The sequence below is a fragment of the Hypanus sabinus genome, chromosome 27, assembly GCF_030144855.1.
Source record: "Hypanus sabinus isolate sHypSab1 chromosome 27, sHypSab1.hap1, whole genome shotgun sequence".
NCBI lineage: Eukaryota > Metazoa > Chordata > Chondrichthyes > Myliobatiformes > Dasyatidae > Hypanus > Hypanus sabinus.
The window spans coordinates 25,634,975-25,649,841 of record NC_082732.1 but is presented as its reverse complement, the minus strand read 5'-3'; the positions used below and the strand labels follow the sequence as shown (position 1 = coordinate 25,649,841).

At 45.2% G+C, this 14,867-nt stretch overlaps 1 protein-coding gene across 2 annotated transcripts in view; it reads left to right on the top strand.

The window, feature by feature from the left end:
• pusl1 (pseudouridine synthase like 1) overlaps nucleotides 1–14,867 on the top strand; it is a 97,129-nt gene that overhangs the window by 4,016 nt on the left and 78,246 nt on the right. The window contains exons 1-2 of one of the 2 annotated variants that reach the window (XM_059952022.1): nucleotides 6–140; nucleotides 301–358. In XM_059952022.1, coding sequence (XP_059808005.1) covers nucleotides 25–140; nucleotides 301–358 — 174 coding nt within the window. In that variant the 5' untranslated portion in view covers nucleotides 6–24. Of the gene's footprint in view, nucleotides 1–5; nucleotides 141–300; nucleotides 359–14,867 lie in introns of those variants that run through there. The other variant, XM_059952023.1, reaches the window with a different exon arrangement.

The window sequence follows — 14,867 nt, the reverse complement described above, 5'->3', positions numbered from 1 at the left end:
TTGAAGTTTAAATAGCTCCCACTCATGTTGCCTGTTTCTCTAACGTTTCTACCACATTTGCACTTGTATATGTTCTTTTTTTCCCCCTGTTGCTCTTGCTTTGAGATGTTACAGTTCATTCAAACAGCTAAATTAGACAGGTAGAGAAAATCGTTGATTAAAGGCCAGGCTTTCGACGGATAGACTCTGAAAACTGCGGGTTGTCAATGGAGCTGATGCAGATTTTCCTCACTGTACTTTACTTTTCTTACTCATGTGAAACAACATTCAATGCTAATATTTCATTCTGTTTTTTTACAGTGGTGTCATGAAAAGTCCATCGCACCAGCTTGTTGCCGGGGTTCAGAATTACTTGGAGGTAAGTGAAATGCGAAGTTTTTCTCACGGCGTCCCATTCAGAGCCAAACTGTACAAATCCTGAAATGAACCGTGTTAACTGAACTTCAAAGATAAGTTGTGTTTCTAAGGTACTGGAGTACAACTTCTTCCCTGTTGGAATTTGTTAAAAAAAAATATTGTTCCTCAGGGTATGCCAAGGAAGCTGTGTTTTGTGGGAAATACGGAGAGTAGAGAGCAGTATTGCAGAACATCGTAATCTGTCTGAAGACTGCTTCGATTGAGTTAGGTAAAGTTTGTAAATTAGCCTATCTTTGGATAACAATAACAAAGGTTCATTAATTTTAAATTGTTTAGAATGAAGACAAGGCTTAGCAGAACAACACAAAGCAGTGTTGGTGCATGTGATCCTTTGCTGCAATAAGTGATGGTTGTTCAAATACTGAAACAGTTATTCCACCTCAAGTTATCAGGCTCCTGAACCAGAGGGGATAACTTCACTCGCCCCATCACTGAACTGCTCCCACACTACATAGACTCACTTTCAAGGACTCCTTATCTTATGTTCTCAAAATCTATTGCTTATCCATTTATTATTATTATATTTTCTCTTTTATTTGTTTATTTTGCTGTCTTTTGCACGTTGGTTACTTGTCCGTCCCGCTGGGCCCAGTCTTTCTTTGGTTCTGTTGTGATTCTCGGATTTACTGTGTACGCCCATAAGAAAGTGAATCTCAGGGTGCTACATATATGTACTTAGATAATAAATTTACTTTGAATTTTCCTTGTGGCAAATTCAATGATTATTTTCCTTTCATATTTGCAGTTTATCTTTCTTTGTACACTGGTTGCTTGTCCGTCTTTGTGCGCACTTTTTCACTGATTCTATTGTATTTTGTTCTACTGTGAATGCCCGCAAGAAAATGAATCTCGGGGTAGTATATGGTGATGTATACATACTTTGATATAAACAGAATCAGAGTCAGGTTTATTATCACGAGCATGTCTCGTGAAATTTGTTAACTTAGCAGCAGCAGTTGAATGCAATACATAGTGTAGAAGAACAGGAAAAAATAATAATAAATAAGTAAGTAAACTAATTACGGTACAGGTAGTCCCCGGGTTACGTACGAGTACCGTTCCTGAGTCTGTCTTTAAGTTGGATTTGTACGTATTTCGGAACAAGTACATCCGGTATCATTTAGCGTCAGTTAGTCAAACGTTTGTCTTAGTATATAGTATATATTTTAACTTTCTATGCATATAAAACACTTAAGAAATGTATATATTCCAATAATTAAACCACTCCATTGCTTAGTAATAATTGTAGCTTTCATCGGGGCAGGGCCTTTCACATGCTCCATTATTCTCACTTTATCCTTTAAAATTGTTCCGATTGTTGACCGACTATAGCCTAACACCTTTCAATGACCGATAGCATTTCAACTCTTTCCAAACGCATTATTATTTCCACTTTATTTTCAATCGCGATCGCTTCCCGTCAACAGAACAGAAACACTGTGGGTGGCGCGTCCCGAGCTGCGCCAGCTCCTGAGGACTGCTGGGTCCTAAACTCCACCGCACTGAGACAGGCTAAATGGGACAAGTGGGGGATGTGCTGGGTTTGGGTATTTGATCCTCCACAATATTCAGCGTGGGAATTTAAACTGGAGGTGGCAGTGTTTTTTTTTACGAGCTCGAGTTTCGAGCTTGACATCAACCTGGCACGGATGGTACAGGAGTCACTGGATTGACATCAACCCGGCACAGATGGTACAGGAGTCACTGGATTGACATCAACTTGGCAGGGGAGTAGTCTGTCACTGGAGCGAACTCGAGAAGCTCCATTCTCCAGCCTGGCGCTGATCTCACTGTGCCACCAGCTGACCGGAACGGTGGGTGGGGGGGGGTGCGTGGGGGTCAGGTTGAATCTTGCAAAGAAAAATGTAAGCCAAATACAAAGTTACACACTCAACACAGTGTCGACGACAATGACTTAAAATGGCGGACAGCGTTCTCCTTCCTCAGTTTGTAAGTACGAGTTGTCTGTAAGTCGGACGTTTATAACTCGGGACTACCTGTATACGTATATTGAATAGATTACTTAGAACTTTTGAGTAAAAAATGGATAAAAATGAGATGTGGAGGAAGATGATTGGAAGAACAGGATAATTTTGATAGCCTGATAATGTATTCATGGTTTATAATGGGACCGATAGTTTGATACCTTCATATAATCTCCAAGGAGAAACTGGAAATTGTGCAAGGACATGGATAAGTTTTCTGTTCCAAGATTTCTGGAGCAGCTGGTGCCAAACTGTATTGGTCTCTGTCGTTCCTCTGGAGGGAGAGGAGGAGCCTGCATGGGGAACCGCGTGCTCTCCATATCGTACTGCCCCGCTTTGCGCAATGACTTGCATATCACGTAGATAGCTGGGTCGCAACATCCATGGCCAATCCCGAATCAACGGAGAGCCCTTAAAAAGTGTTCTCCTTTACTTTGAAATGTGACGTTCGGATTCCTCTACTGAAAAGCCAGTTTTGGATAGGAAAGCGTCCACAAACAAGTAGTGATACAAGCAACACATGCAAAATGCTGGAGGAACTCAGAAGGCCAGGCAGCATCTATGGAAAAAAGTGCTGTCGACGTTCCGGTCCACAGACGCTGCCTGGCCTGCTGAGTTCCTCCAGCGTTTTGTGTGTGTTGCTCAGATTTCCAGCATCTACAGATTTTCTCTTGTGTGCGTAAAGATACAAGGTCTCTTTTTTAGTCTGTAATGTGTGAAAAGCAGGATCGAAATGCTGTGGATTCTGGTTAATTATACCATCAGTTAATCAGGGCAACTCTTAAAGCACAACTTAATTGAGGAAATGATTTCCTTTCTTTATATGGGGCACTATGCTGTTTAATTGGGACAGGAGACTTGTTGAATAGTTTCTAACAAGAGGCAGTTGCATGCACTTGCACGGCTGTTAGACTCTCTACTGTGCTTAGAGTGAACGGTTTTTAAAAATAGCATCAGTTGTGTATGTTCGTGTTCAAAATCCGGTGACTTATGTCGCTGATAAGCAACATAAGCAATCTGTATAAGCAATAAGGCAATTCAGAACTGTTCACCACGATTTCAAGCATTGAGGGTTGGAGATGCCAGAAACGTCCAGGAGTGAAAATGAAATGATTTCACTACTTCAACGTTGTGAACTATGAAGAATTTGAAGTTTGTTGATAATCATCTTGAATGCTACAATGAACAATTTGAAGGATGCAATCATTGAAAGCATTGCGTGAAGGCAGTCCATTTTCTACATTAGGTGTCTGCACTAATTATATTCCTTTGCAGCCAATCAAAAGAACACGTCAGCGTACATTGGATGAATTCCTTGGTCAATAACTATTAGGAACGAATACGCAGTTTTATAGTACTGTAGTAGTACTGATAGTGTTCTGCCTTGTTCTGTATTTCATTTAAATACATAATTTGTTGCTCTGTTAAACAGTCGTTTGTCTTTTTTTTAATAACTTTTGGAACCATTTGAACCTTTTTAACTCTTGCCATGAAACTTCAGCTAATTCAGGCAGCCACTTAATTGGGCCAAAATGAACTGGTCCATCTGTGTCCCAATTAACCGGAATCCAGCGTGCTTACTTAGATCAGTTAGCATCAGCAATAATGTGCTCAGAGTCATTACAAGCAGCGTCTTGGTGTACAGGTAGTCCCTGCTTTGAGGCCTCTGTTAGGCAAGGTCAACCATAGATGTTGTCTCCTCGCCGTCTAGATACACAAGCCAGGGCAATATGATATGGAGAGAAAGATGTTGCTTAAGTCCTTTCTTAAGGTTATTTGATTTATTGTCATTTTTTTGGACAAAATGTTCACTTTTCATTGCCAAAACTCATTAACTATTGGAAGGATTGTCCAGTATATGGACAACTGCTTATGTAAGATACGTTTGCTTAACATTTCTGTTAAAGCCTTCCTGTGCATGTTGGAAATCTAAACTAGCCTGGAAAAGTTGTTAGAAGAGGAGAGGAATTTATAAGAGATTAAAGTTGCCAAAACAATCTTGGCAGAAACCGGACAAAATGAATCCAAGTGACACAGAGGAAATATGCGCATGACTAAGATAATAATTAGTAAAGGTAACATGCAATCAAAAAAACTAGGAAAACAGGATATATTACCATTAGTAAAGTATTCATGTATGCAAATATGTAAATTTGGGAGAAAAAATGACCAGAGATGACCAAACTAACTTGTGGAGTTTGAACATAGAAATCTTTGAAAGTGGCAGGATGAGTTGTTACAGCTGCTTTACAAATAAGCAAACGGGTCCAACGGTTTATAAACAGAGGCCTGGCGTACAAAGGGAGGAAGTTGTAGTCAATCCTGATAAATCATCTTGGGAAGGATGGAAGGTAGTGTCCAATTCATGACACCGCACTTTAGAAAGCTTGTCAGGGTCTTGGAGCAGAGTGGTGACAGGGAACACAGACAGGAGAGGTAGAGCTGTCCTTCATCGTATGAAGTGTTCAAATGACGATTAATTCAAGCGTTCATAAAGGTGTGGTAAGTAATGAGAATCTCCTTTCATTGGCAGGTGGGTCGGTACCAGTCAACTGATTAATGATCATTGGGAAAGGATTGAGGTGGAAGGTGATCTGTTTAAACCTGGAGATGTGATGATGTGGAATGCAGTACTTGAGGATGATTGGAAAAGGTTCAGTAATAAAGCCAATTGAATAAATAATTGTTCAGGAAATCAGAATCAGGTTTACTGTCACAGGCATAGCCTCAGGATAGAGGGGCGTCCATTTAAAACAGAGATGTGGGGAAATTTGTTTAGCCAGAGGGTGGTGGATTTGTGGAATTTGTCGCCACAGGTCACTGGGTGTATTTAAGGCAGAGCTTGATAGGTTTTCGATTGGACATGGCATCAAAGGTTACGGAGAGAAGGCCGGGGAGTGGGGCTGAGGAGGAGAAAAAAGGATCAGCTGTGATTGAATGGTGGAGCAAACTCGATGGGCCAAATGGCCTAATTCTGCTCTTATGTCTATGGTCGTGTATAGAGTCATAGGAAAGCACAGCACAGAAGCAGGCCCTTTGGCCCATCTAGTCCATGCTGTGTCATTTAAACTGCCTACTCCCATCAACCTGCACCAGGACCATAGGCCTCCATACCCCTACCATCCATGAACCTATCCAAACTTCTCTCAAACATTGAAATCGAGCTCCCATGCACCACTTGCACTGGCAGCTCATTCCACACTCTCACCACCCTCAGAGTGAAGAGGTTTTCCCTCCTGTTCCTTCTCGTCAAACTTTTCATCTTTCACCTTTAACCCATGATCTCCCATTGCAGTCCCAGCAACCTCAGTAGAAAATCCCTACTTGTAATTTACCCTATCCATAGCCCTCATAATTTTATATACTGTACCTCTATCAAATCTCTACATTCCAAGGAATAAATTCCTAACCTATTCAATCTTTCCCTATAACTCAGATCCTCCAGACCCGGCAACATCACGACAACATACGTTGTGAAATTTGTTGTATGTGGCAGCAGGCATTGTAATACATACTAATAAAAATTATGAGTTACAGAAAGAAGTATATTTATCTATGTTTTCGTTGAAATTAAATAAGTAGTGCAAAAAATGTAGTGAGGCACAAAATGTTAGTGAGCCAGCACCCTGCGGTGCTGGCCAGCGTCCGCCACCATGTGAGCTCCCAAGCAGTACTAACACTGAGCGGAGCAGGACTCCATCACAGCAATCTCTGCTCTTCAACATCGGCCCAGCTGCACGCAAGTGTGGAAAGCGATGCCAGCCTTCCCCTGCAGCCCAGGACTTGAGCTATGGCCACAAGCGCGGTGTTAGTGGTCCACTTGTTAAGGGCCTCCAACACCCTTGAAGGTGGCAGCGGCCTGGGCCTCAGTTTAGTCAGTGACTCCACAGTCACGGGGCCCTCCCGCAGCTCTGTGGCCGCCACGTCAGGAAAGGCACCTCAGAATCTGCCTCTGGGAGTCGCGCCCTTGCTACCATACCCGTACGTCAAGGCCCCTGGCCTCCTGCCTGCCTGTCAGCCTCAGGTGTATGGCTATGTTGACTTGCAGGTGCTACGGACAGGATTTCCCTCGGGTTACTATGGAATTCGGTTTGCCACTCCTATCACCCCAAGTACGGGATGGGAGGCGAGTTTGATGGATAACCCACGCTCTGGGGACCTCGCCAAGCTCGGGCGAAGGGCTGCCTCCTCTCCGGCCCCGGTCACCAGCCTCAGCAGAGCCACCACACCACCCAGCAGGCGTTTCTCAGCCCGGCCTTGCCTCCTGGTCGCAGCTATACCGGTCTGCTGTCCTGCGGCGTGATGCCCGGGCTCCCCAACGCCTTCCGATACCACAGGACCATGTTTGCTGTCCTTCCCCCACCTCATCCACGTAGCACTACTGCTTTCCAGGAGGTGAGTGGATATGGAGCAGGACGTACGGATCCAGCACCACCAGCATATCAGTGACCTCAAACAGCAAAGTCGTTCTAGCCATCTCAGGGACTGTGGGCCCTATTGCAAACTCTTTGACTGCAATAGGAAAGGACCAGGAGATTGGCACACTAGTAAAAAAAAACTCCATTAATTTGGTACATCTCAATACTGTTAATTTTCAGTGTCAGATGTTTCACAGTGTGATAAATTCTTCAGTGAAATTGTTAAGTTGAAAGGGGAGTCTAGCCCCAGAGGGCATAGGCTCAGAATAGAGGGATGTTCCTTTAGAACAGAGATGAGGAGGAATTTCTTTATCCAGAGGGTGGTGAATCTGTGGAATTCATTGCCACAGACGGCTGTGGAAGCCAAGTCATCAGGTGTACTTAAAGTGGAGTTGATAGGTTCTTTTTAATTAGTAATCAAAAGCCATGAGGAGAAGATAGGAGAATGGGGTTGAGAGGGATAAGAAATCAACCGTGATGGAATGGCGGAGGAGACCGAGTGGCCTAATTCTGCTCATTCGTCTCAGGGTCTTATGGAACTGGGGCCTCACGAGTCGAGAGGGACTGTGGGAGCCAGGGGCCCAGTGAGTGGAAGGGGAGTGCAGGAATTGGATCACCAGCGAGAGGAAGAGAAGCATCAGGGTTTCCTTATCATCGGATAGTGGACTGTTAGAGTTGTACTGTAACCAGATTGCATTTTTCAAAGAGCTGATCACAGCCAACGAGGTTGGATGGTGTCCTGTGTGCTGTAGCATTCTGGAATGCTATTACAGTCCAGGGCCCTTTGCACGTTATATATTTCTTGTAACAAAGAATGTCGGATTGAAGCGATTTAACTGCAGAGGCTGCACAGCTTTCGCGAGCCCTGCCAGAATGTTCTTGGTCTTTCAATATTGGATGAACCTTCAGTGGTTCTTGTTCAAGTTACACTTGCAGGACAGCTGCCAGCCCTCTGCTTTGTTACAGGAAAGTTGGATTACACTGTGCGGCTTTACTTTGTTTTCAGCAGTGTAGCATGTCTGTGTTGGAAGTGAACGAGAAGGATTGTATTGACAATTACTGAGGGAGGCGTATTCTGGTTTTTGCTTCATACTGGCTGAATTAACTAAAGCTGTACGAAAGCGTTACCGCGGTGAGTCGTCAAGATCTTCACGACCAGGCTGCCACGTCGATCCTTGGACACGCTCAAACACGAATGTTACAGGCATTGCCAGGTTGCTACTGAAACCTGTCTAATCTGATGTGCAAATATATTACTGCATTTGTTATTGAACAGTCACACATAATAAAAGTTTGTTCTGTGAGTTTCTGCTATTTAGTACAATACGAAATTTCTTGTGCAAATATTCATTGTCCAATTGCGTTCCGTTTATCGTCTTTTACACTCTACTTGATCTTTCATTGATCCTAATTATAGTTGAGTCACTTTTATTGTCATTTCCACCATAACTGCTATGTATAGTACACAGTAAAAATGAGACATTTTTCAGAACCATGGTGTTATATGACACAGTACAAAAACTACACTGAACTATGTAAAAAAAAACAACACAGAAAAAATCTACACTGGACTACAGATCTACCCAAGACTGCATAAAGTGCTCAAAACAGTGCAGGCATTACAATAAATAATAAACAGGACAATAGGGCAGTAAGATGTCAGTCCAGGCTCTGGGTATTGAGGAGTCTGATAGCTTGGCGGAAGAAACTGTTACATAGTCTGGTCGTGAGAGCCTGAATGCTTCAGAGCCTTTTCCCAGATGGCAGGAGGGAGAAGAGTTCGTATGAGGGGTGCATGGGGTCCTTCATAATGCTGTTTCCTTTGCGGATGCAGTGTGTAGTGTAAATGTCCATGATGGCAGGAAGACAGACACCGATGATCTTTTCAGCTGACCTCACTATCCACTGCAGGGTCTTGCAATCTGAGATGGTGCAATTTCCAAACCAGGCAGTGATGCAGCTGCTCAGGATGCTCTCAATGCAACCCCTGTAGAATGTAATGAGGATGGGGGATGGGAGATGGACTTTCCTCAGCCTTCGCAGAAAGTAGAGATGCTGCTGGGCTTTCTTTGCTGTGGAGCTGGTGTTGAGGGACCAGGTGAGATTCTCCGTCAGGTGAACACCAAGAAATTTGGTGCTCTTAACGATCTCTACCGAGGAGCCGTCGATGTTCAGCGGGGAGTGATCGCTCCGTGCCCTCCTGAAGTCAACAACCATCTCTTTTGTTTTGCTCACATTCAGAGACAGGTTGTTGGCTCTGCACCAGTCCATTAGCTGCTACACCTCCTCTCTGTAAGCTGACTCGTTGTTCTTGCTGATGAGACCCACCACGGTCGTGTCATCGGCGAACTTGATGATGTGGTTTGAGCTGTGTGTTGCAGCACAGTCGTGGATCAGCAGAGTGAACAGCAGTGGACTGAGCACACAACCCTGGGGAGCCCCCGTGCTCAGTTGGAGATGCTGCTCCCGATCTGGACTGACTGAGGTCTCCCAGTTAGGAAGTCTAGGATCCAGTTGCAGAGGGAGGTGTTCAGGCCCAGTAGGCTCAGCTTTCCGATCAGTTTCTGAGGGATGATTGTGTTGATTGCTGAACTGAAGTCTATGAACAGCATCCGAACGTACGTGTCTTTTTTGTCCAGGTGGGTTAGGGCCAGGTGGAGGATGATGGCAATGGTGTCATCTGATGAGTGGTTGGGACGGTACGCAAACTGCAGGGGCTCCAGTGGGGGGGGCAGCAGGGTCTTGATATGCCTCATGACGAGCTTCTTGAAACACTTCATGATGATGGATGTAAGTGCAACGGGACGGTAGTCATTTAGGCAGGACACTGAAGACTTCTTCGGCACGGGGACGATGGTGGCGGCCTTGAAGCACGTTGGAACGGTGGTGCTGCTTAGGGAGATGTTGAAGATGTCAGTGAGAACATCTGCTAGCTGGTCTGCACATCCTCTGAGCACTCGGCCAGGAACGTTGTCTGGTCCAGCAGCCTTCTGTGGGTTGATCCTGCACAAGGTTCTTCTCACATCGGCCACGGAGAGACACAGCACCTGGTCATTTGTAGGAGTGGTGGACTTCCTTGCCGTCACGTCATTTTCTGCCTCAAACTGGGTGTTGAAGTTATTCAGTCCAACTGGGAGGGAGGCATCACCTGCAAAGTCAAGTGATGTTGTCCTGTAATTGGTGATGTCCTGGATGCCCCTCCATATGCGCCACATGTCGCCGCTTTCCTGGAAGTGGCTGTGGATTAGCTGGGTATGTGCACGCTTTGCCCCTCTGATGGCTTGGGACAGTTTAGCCCTTGCTGTTGTTAGGGCTGCCTTGTCGCCTGCTCTGAAGGCGGAGTCACGGGTCCTCAGCAGCGCACGCACCTCCATGGTCATCCATGGCTTCTGGTTAGCGCGTATAGTGATGGTCTTGGACAGAGTAACATCATCAATGCACTTGCTGATGTTGCTAGTCACTGTTAGTTACTGTTCTAAAGATTTGCTGAGTATGCCCACAGGAAAAAGAAACTCAGGGCTGTATGTGGTAACATGTATGTACTTGGATAATAAATGTAACACCCTGGTTAAGGTTTTGCTGGTAATATTGTAGGGTAAGTAATTCATTCATGGCCTTCAGTAGAAGCAGTGTGTTCTGCTCTTAGTGTTTGGGTTACTGTTAAGGATAAGGGGATGTGATATTCATGCTTAGGGATGTCGGGTTATCCAGTCAGGATGGTGGAATTGGGAGAAGGTTCTAGAGAAGGCTGGGCAGAGAGTTTTCTGCGATATTCATGGGGTGGGTCGAGGTCTTTTCGGCGGGAGGTGGAGAGAGAGGAGGCTCGGGAGAACTGACTGTAGGATTTGATCCGGCATGATTCGATGGAGTCCAGGAGGGGAAATCCTACCGGTGATCGGTGAATAGGAATTGGCACTGCGAGCACACCAGACAATTCAGCTTGTGGAAGATTTGAGCTCCAACCTTGTGCACGTTTGACTGTTTTAATTATGATGGGTCCTTTTGTATTTTTCTTTTTTTTAATCTTTTTCCTTCATTAACAGTTTGGTTAAGTTAATATTCATAAATATACTTTCTTCATAGTTGTATGCAGTGTACCGGCAGTTTTTACTTGCCAACTACATGGGGGTAGTAGTTACGCAGTGTTCACACAGATCGGGGGTTCGGGTGGCTAAAACATCCCAGCTTCCCGGGTTTGGTGGGACCCAAGTCATGTTGACCCTAGATGTATAGCGTCTGAGAAAAAATGTTTTCTCACCGCTGAGTCTGGTGGCTGTTAGTGAGGGGCCAACAAGCCACATCTCTAGAGACACCCAGTAAAAGGGGGTTTCATAAAGTTTACTTTGAACTTTGAACGTCCAACATACACTCAAGATTCTCACTGGGCTGAACTTCTGCTGGGTGATTCTCCGATTTCTGTGCTTTGGCCTATATTATAAGGTTTTAATGTTTTCAATGGTACATATTGCCAACAAGTGCAGTAAATGCAGTACAAATTTATCTTTAAAATTTGGAGAAGTGCTTGTCTTGCCGCTGTTTTGTTTCTTTGTTGTGTTGTGTGAGTGGTGAATCTGTGGAATTCCTTGCCTCAGGCAGCTGTGGAGGCCAAGTCTTTATGAACATTTCAGGCAGAGGTTGATAGATTCTTGATTGATCAGGGCGTGAAGGGAAACGGGGGAAAGCCAGGAGATTGGGGCTGGGAGTTAAAATGGATCAGCCACGATGAAATGGTGGAGCAGATTCGATGGGTGAAATAGACTAATTCTGCTCCTATATCTTACAGTCTTACAAACTCTTCTCCCCCTGCCATCTGGGAAAAGGCACTGAAGCATTTGGGCTCCCACGACCAGACTATGTAACAGTTTCTTCCCCCAAGCTATCAGACTCCTCAATACCCGGAGCCTGGACTGACACCAACTTACTGCCCTCTATTGTGCCTATTGTCTTGTCTATTATTTATTGTAATGCCTGCACTGTTTTGTGCGCTTTATGCAGTCCTGGGTAGGTCTGTAGTCTAGTGTAGTTTTTTTCTGCGTTGTTTTATGTAGTTCTGTGTAGTTTTGTATTGTTTCATGTAGCACCATGGTCCTGACAAACATTGTCTTGTTTTTACTGTGTACTGTACCAGCAGTTATGGTCGAAATGACAATAAAAAGTGACTTGACTTGACTTGACTTATAAAACTGCAGGCCGAGACCGGAATGACAGTCAACCTTAGTGATGGCACGAATAAGATGGTAAGGAGAGTGCTACGTGCTAGGGTTGCACCTACAAAATGGGGAGAGGGCAGGAGAATGAGACTACCTGGATTTTTGCTGCATAGAACTGGGAGGGGAGAGCCAACTGGCGATCAAAAGCATCAGGAAGCGAGACTACTGTGAGCTGAGGGAACAAATTTGAACGCCCCGGAGTTCAGAGTACAATTCCTGCGCCGTCTGTGAGGCGCCTGTGGGACTGCATGGGTTTTCCCAGGGTGCGCCAGTTTCTCCTGCAGCCAAAAGGCGCACTGTGCAGGTTAACGTTCATTGTAGATCATCCCGTGATGAGGATAGGGTTAATCGGGTTTGTTGGGGCCAAAAGGACTGACTCAGTGCTATATTGCCAAATAAATAAGGGAGGAGTCTGAGGTGAGAACTGAGAGGGAGAGGAAGGGGCTCAGAGGAGGGAAGAGGTGGTTGCAAGCCGGGGGGAAGATTTTGGGTTTGCACACATAGGCGCACTGAAGTCCAGTGATCTTGGACCCCCCCCCCCTGTCGCCAATTACAACAGCCACTTCATGTTGAAGTCCTGCTCCAGGCACGGCCATCTTCCATTGCACAGAAGCAGAATGGAAGCAAATCGCCCCGTGAAACGGCCTCGCCACTGGTCTCTGTGGCAGACAATTAGTGCCCAGTGTCTCGTGTCTCGCTGCTTACAAGACTTGTTTCTGCCACCGGTGCTATAGTTCTCTTTGATGTCAGCCGCAGGCTCCTGTTGCTTGCACAGCAGGCACTCTGGAGCTGGGACGCATCCTGCCAGCAGCCTTTTGATTCCTCCGAGTGCTTGTTCTGTGAAGGGCGCGAGCTGAGCCCTCAGCGAGAGCAGGGTGACCGCTGTGCGGCTGCCATTTGCTGACCTTCCTCGGTGTATCCTCCTGGTGGGCATTTGCTTTCTCTGGCTTGCAGTATAATCAGATGCTTTTCTTCACAGAAAATCAAAAACAAACAAGGGTTCCTTTGTTTCTTTGCCACCTTCTCACTGGTTCATTTTATTTTCAATCCTTGTTTTCGTTCGTGCCCCAGTCTGACTCCCACATGCTTTTCTCAAAATATCCGCTGAGTAGACTACTCACCTCTCGACATGTTTCCCCACAGTTTTTGCCAGTTCATTGAAGTCCTTGAGGTTTCTATTTACTTGTATCTATTTGTTTTGTTTGTTGAGATACAACACGGAATAGGCCTTTCTGGCCCTTTGAGCTGTCCCGTCCAGCAATCCTCCGATTTAAATTTAGAATAAGCAACTTGTATGTCTTTGGACCCACACGGTGACCAGGGAGAACCGGGCAGCAGTGGGAATTGAACCCGGGTTGCCTGCACTGTAAAGCGTTGTGCTAACCACTACACTACCATGCTGCCCCTGGATTTTAGATTCCAAGTCTAATCTGTGATGAGGCCTGGGATACTGAAGCAAGATGGCAGTAGCCATTTCTGGATTGGCTGTGGATTATACTGAGCAGCAGTCGGGTATGTGTAGGTTTGAGAGGAATTACCATTTTGCTGGGTCTCACGCTGAGTGAGAAGGAGCCTAGGCTCACAAGAGATTGGCCTGAATTTGGAAGTTTTCATAGGCATTCAAGAAGAGGACCAAGAATGTATGGTCTACCTCAGGAATAAAAAGGGCAGAGGATGCCTTGACCATCAGGGTCAGGAATAAACCACTGCGGGTGGTGCAGAGCCAAGGGATTCTGAAACGAGCAGAAGGCCATGATAAAAACTACAGGAAACATCAGGATTGCATGCCAGGACATTCTGTCCACTGCACATGCTCAGACGGCAGAGGTGACTGGAAGCTGCTGTCCGCGTGCTGGGAATGCGCAGCCAAGCCTCAGGCTTTTTGGAAAGGCTGCAGCTTTTAAATCAAAGCTGGAATGAAGATATCAAAGACACGCAGAAAAAAAACAAAGCAGTTCAGTTGGAATCATGTTCTGAGGTAGTTTATACAGTAATTTGAGTTTCATCTCGACATTATGACTTTCAGCTTCAGGGAAAAATGGAGACGCAGTTTCTCAAAATGATTCTTCTTTTAGATATGATTTTCCATTATAAATAGCTACAGATGTTTACAAGGTGACTTTTAGTCCTAGGCATTGATTTTAAGAAAGTGTAACTGAGGAGTGGCATTGGTACACGGGGCATTTCAGTAGTTTGATTAATGTACAGATCTTCAATGTTGATGAATGTCACACCTTGCTGTCATGTGTGGGTAAGCTTGCCTGACGAGGATGATCTGTTTAAAAAAAAAACAGATGGTAAGCCACAATCGCGCATTAGTAAAGGAGAACAACACACACAAAGTGCTGGAGGAACTCAGCAGGCCAGGCAGCATCTGTGGAATAAAGACCTGCCGAAGGGTGTCGGCCCGATACGTTGCCTGTACTTTTTTCCGTAGATGTTCCCTAGCCTGCTGAGTTCCTCCAGCATTTTGCGTGTGTTGCTCAGTTTTCCAGCATCTGCAGATTTGCTCTTGTTTGTGACTTAGTGCCAGGGGTTTTATTGAGTGGCAGGTGAAAAAAAAATGCAAAAACTGCCCAAAAGTTGTGAAGAAAGAAAGCATTTACAAGTAGACAAATGAAAACCAACAGGTATGTACAAAAATTTACAAATATACAGAGGCTTTGTTCACGCCACGCTTTGCCTTTAACTTTTCAATATAAATCAATCACTATTCACCAGCCGTCAACTCCAGACCCCACAGCTGAGAGCGAGGTGTGGCAGATGGTGGGGTAGTAAGCCGACAAGGGGTGAAGATGTCGAAAAGAGCTGGGCTGCGCTCACGTAAGATCAGAGTT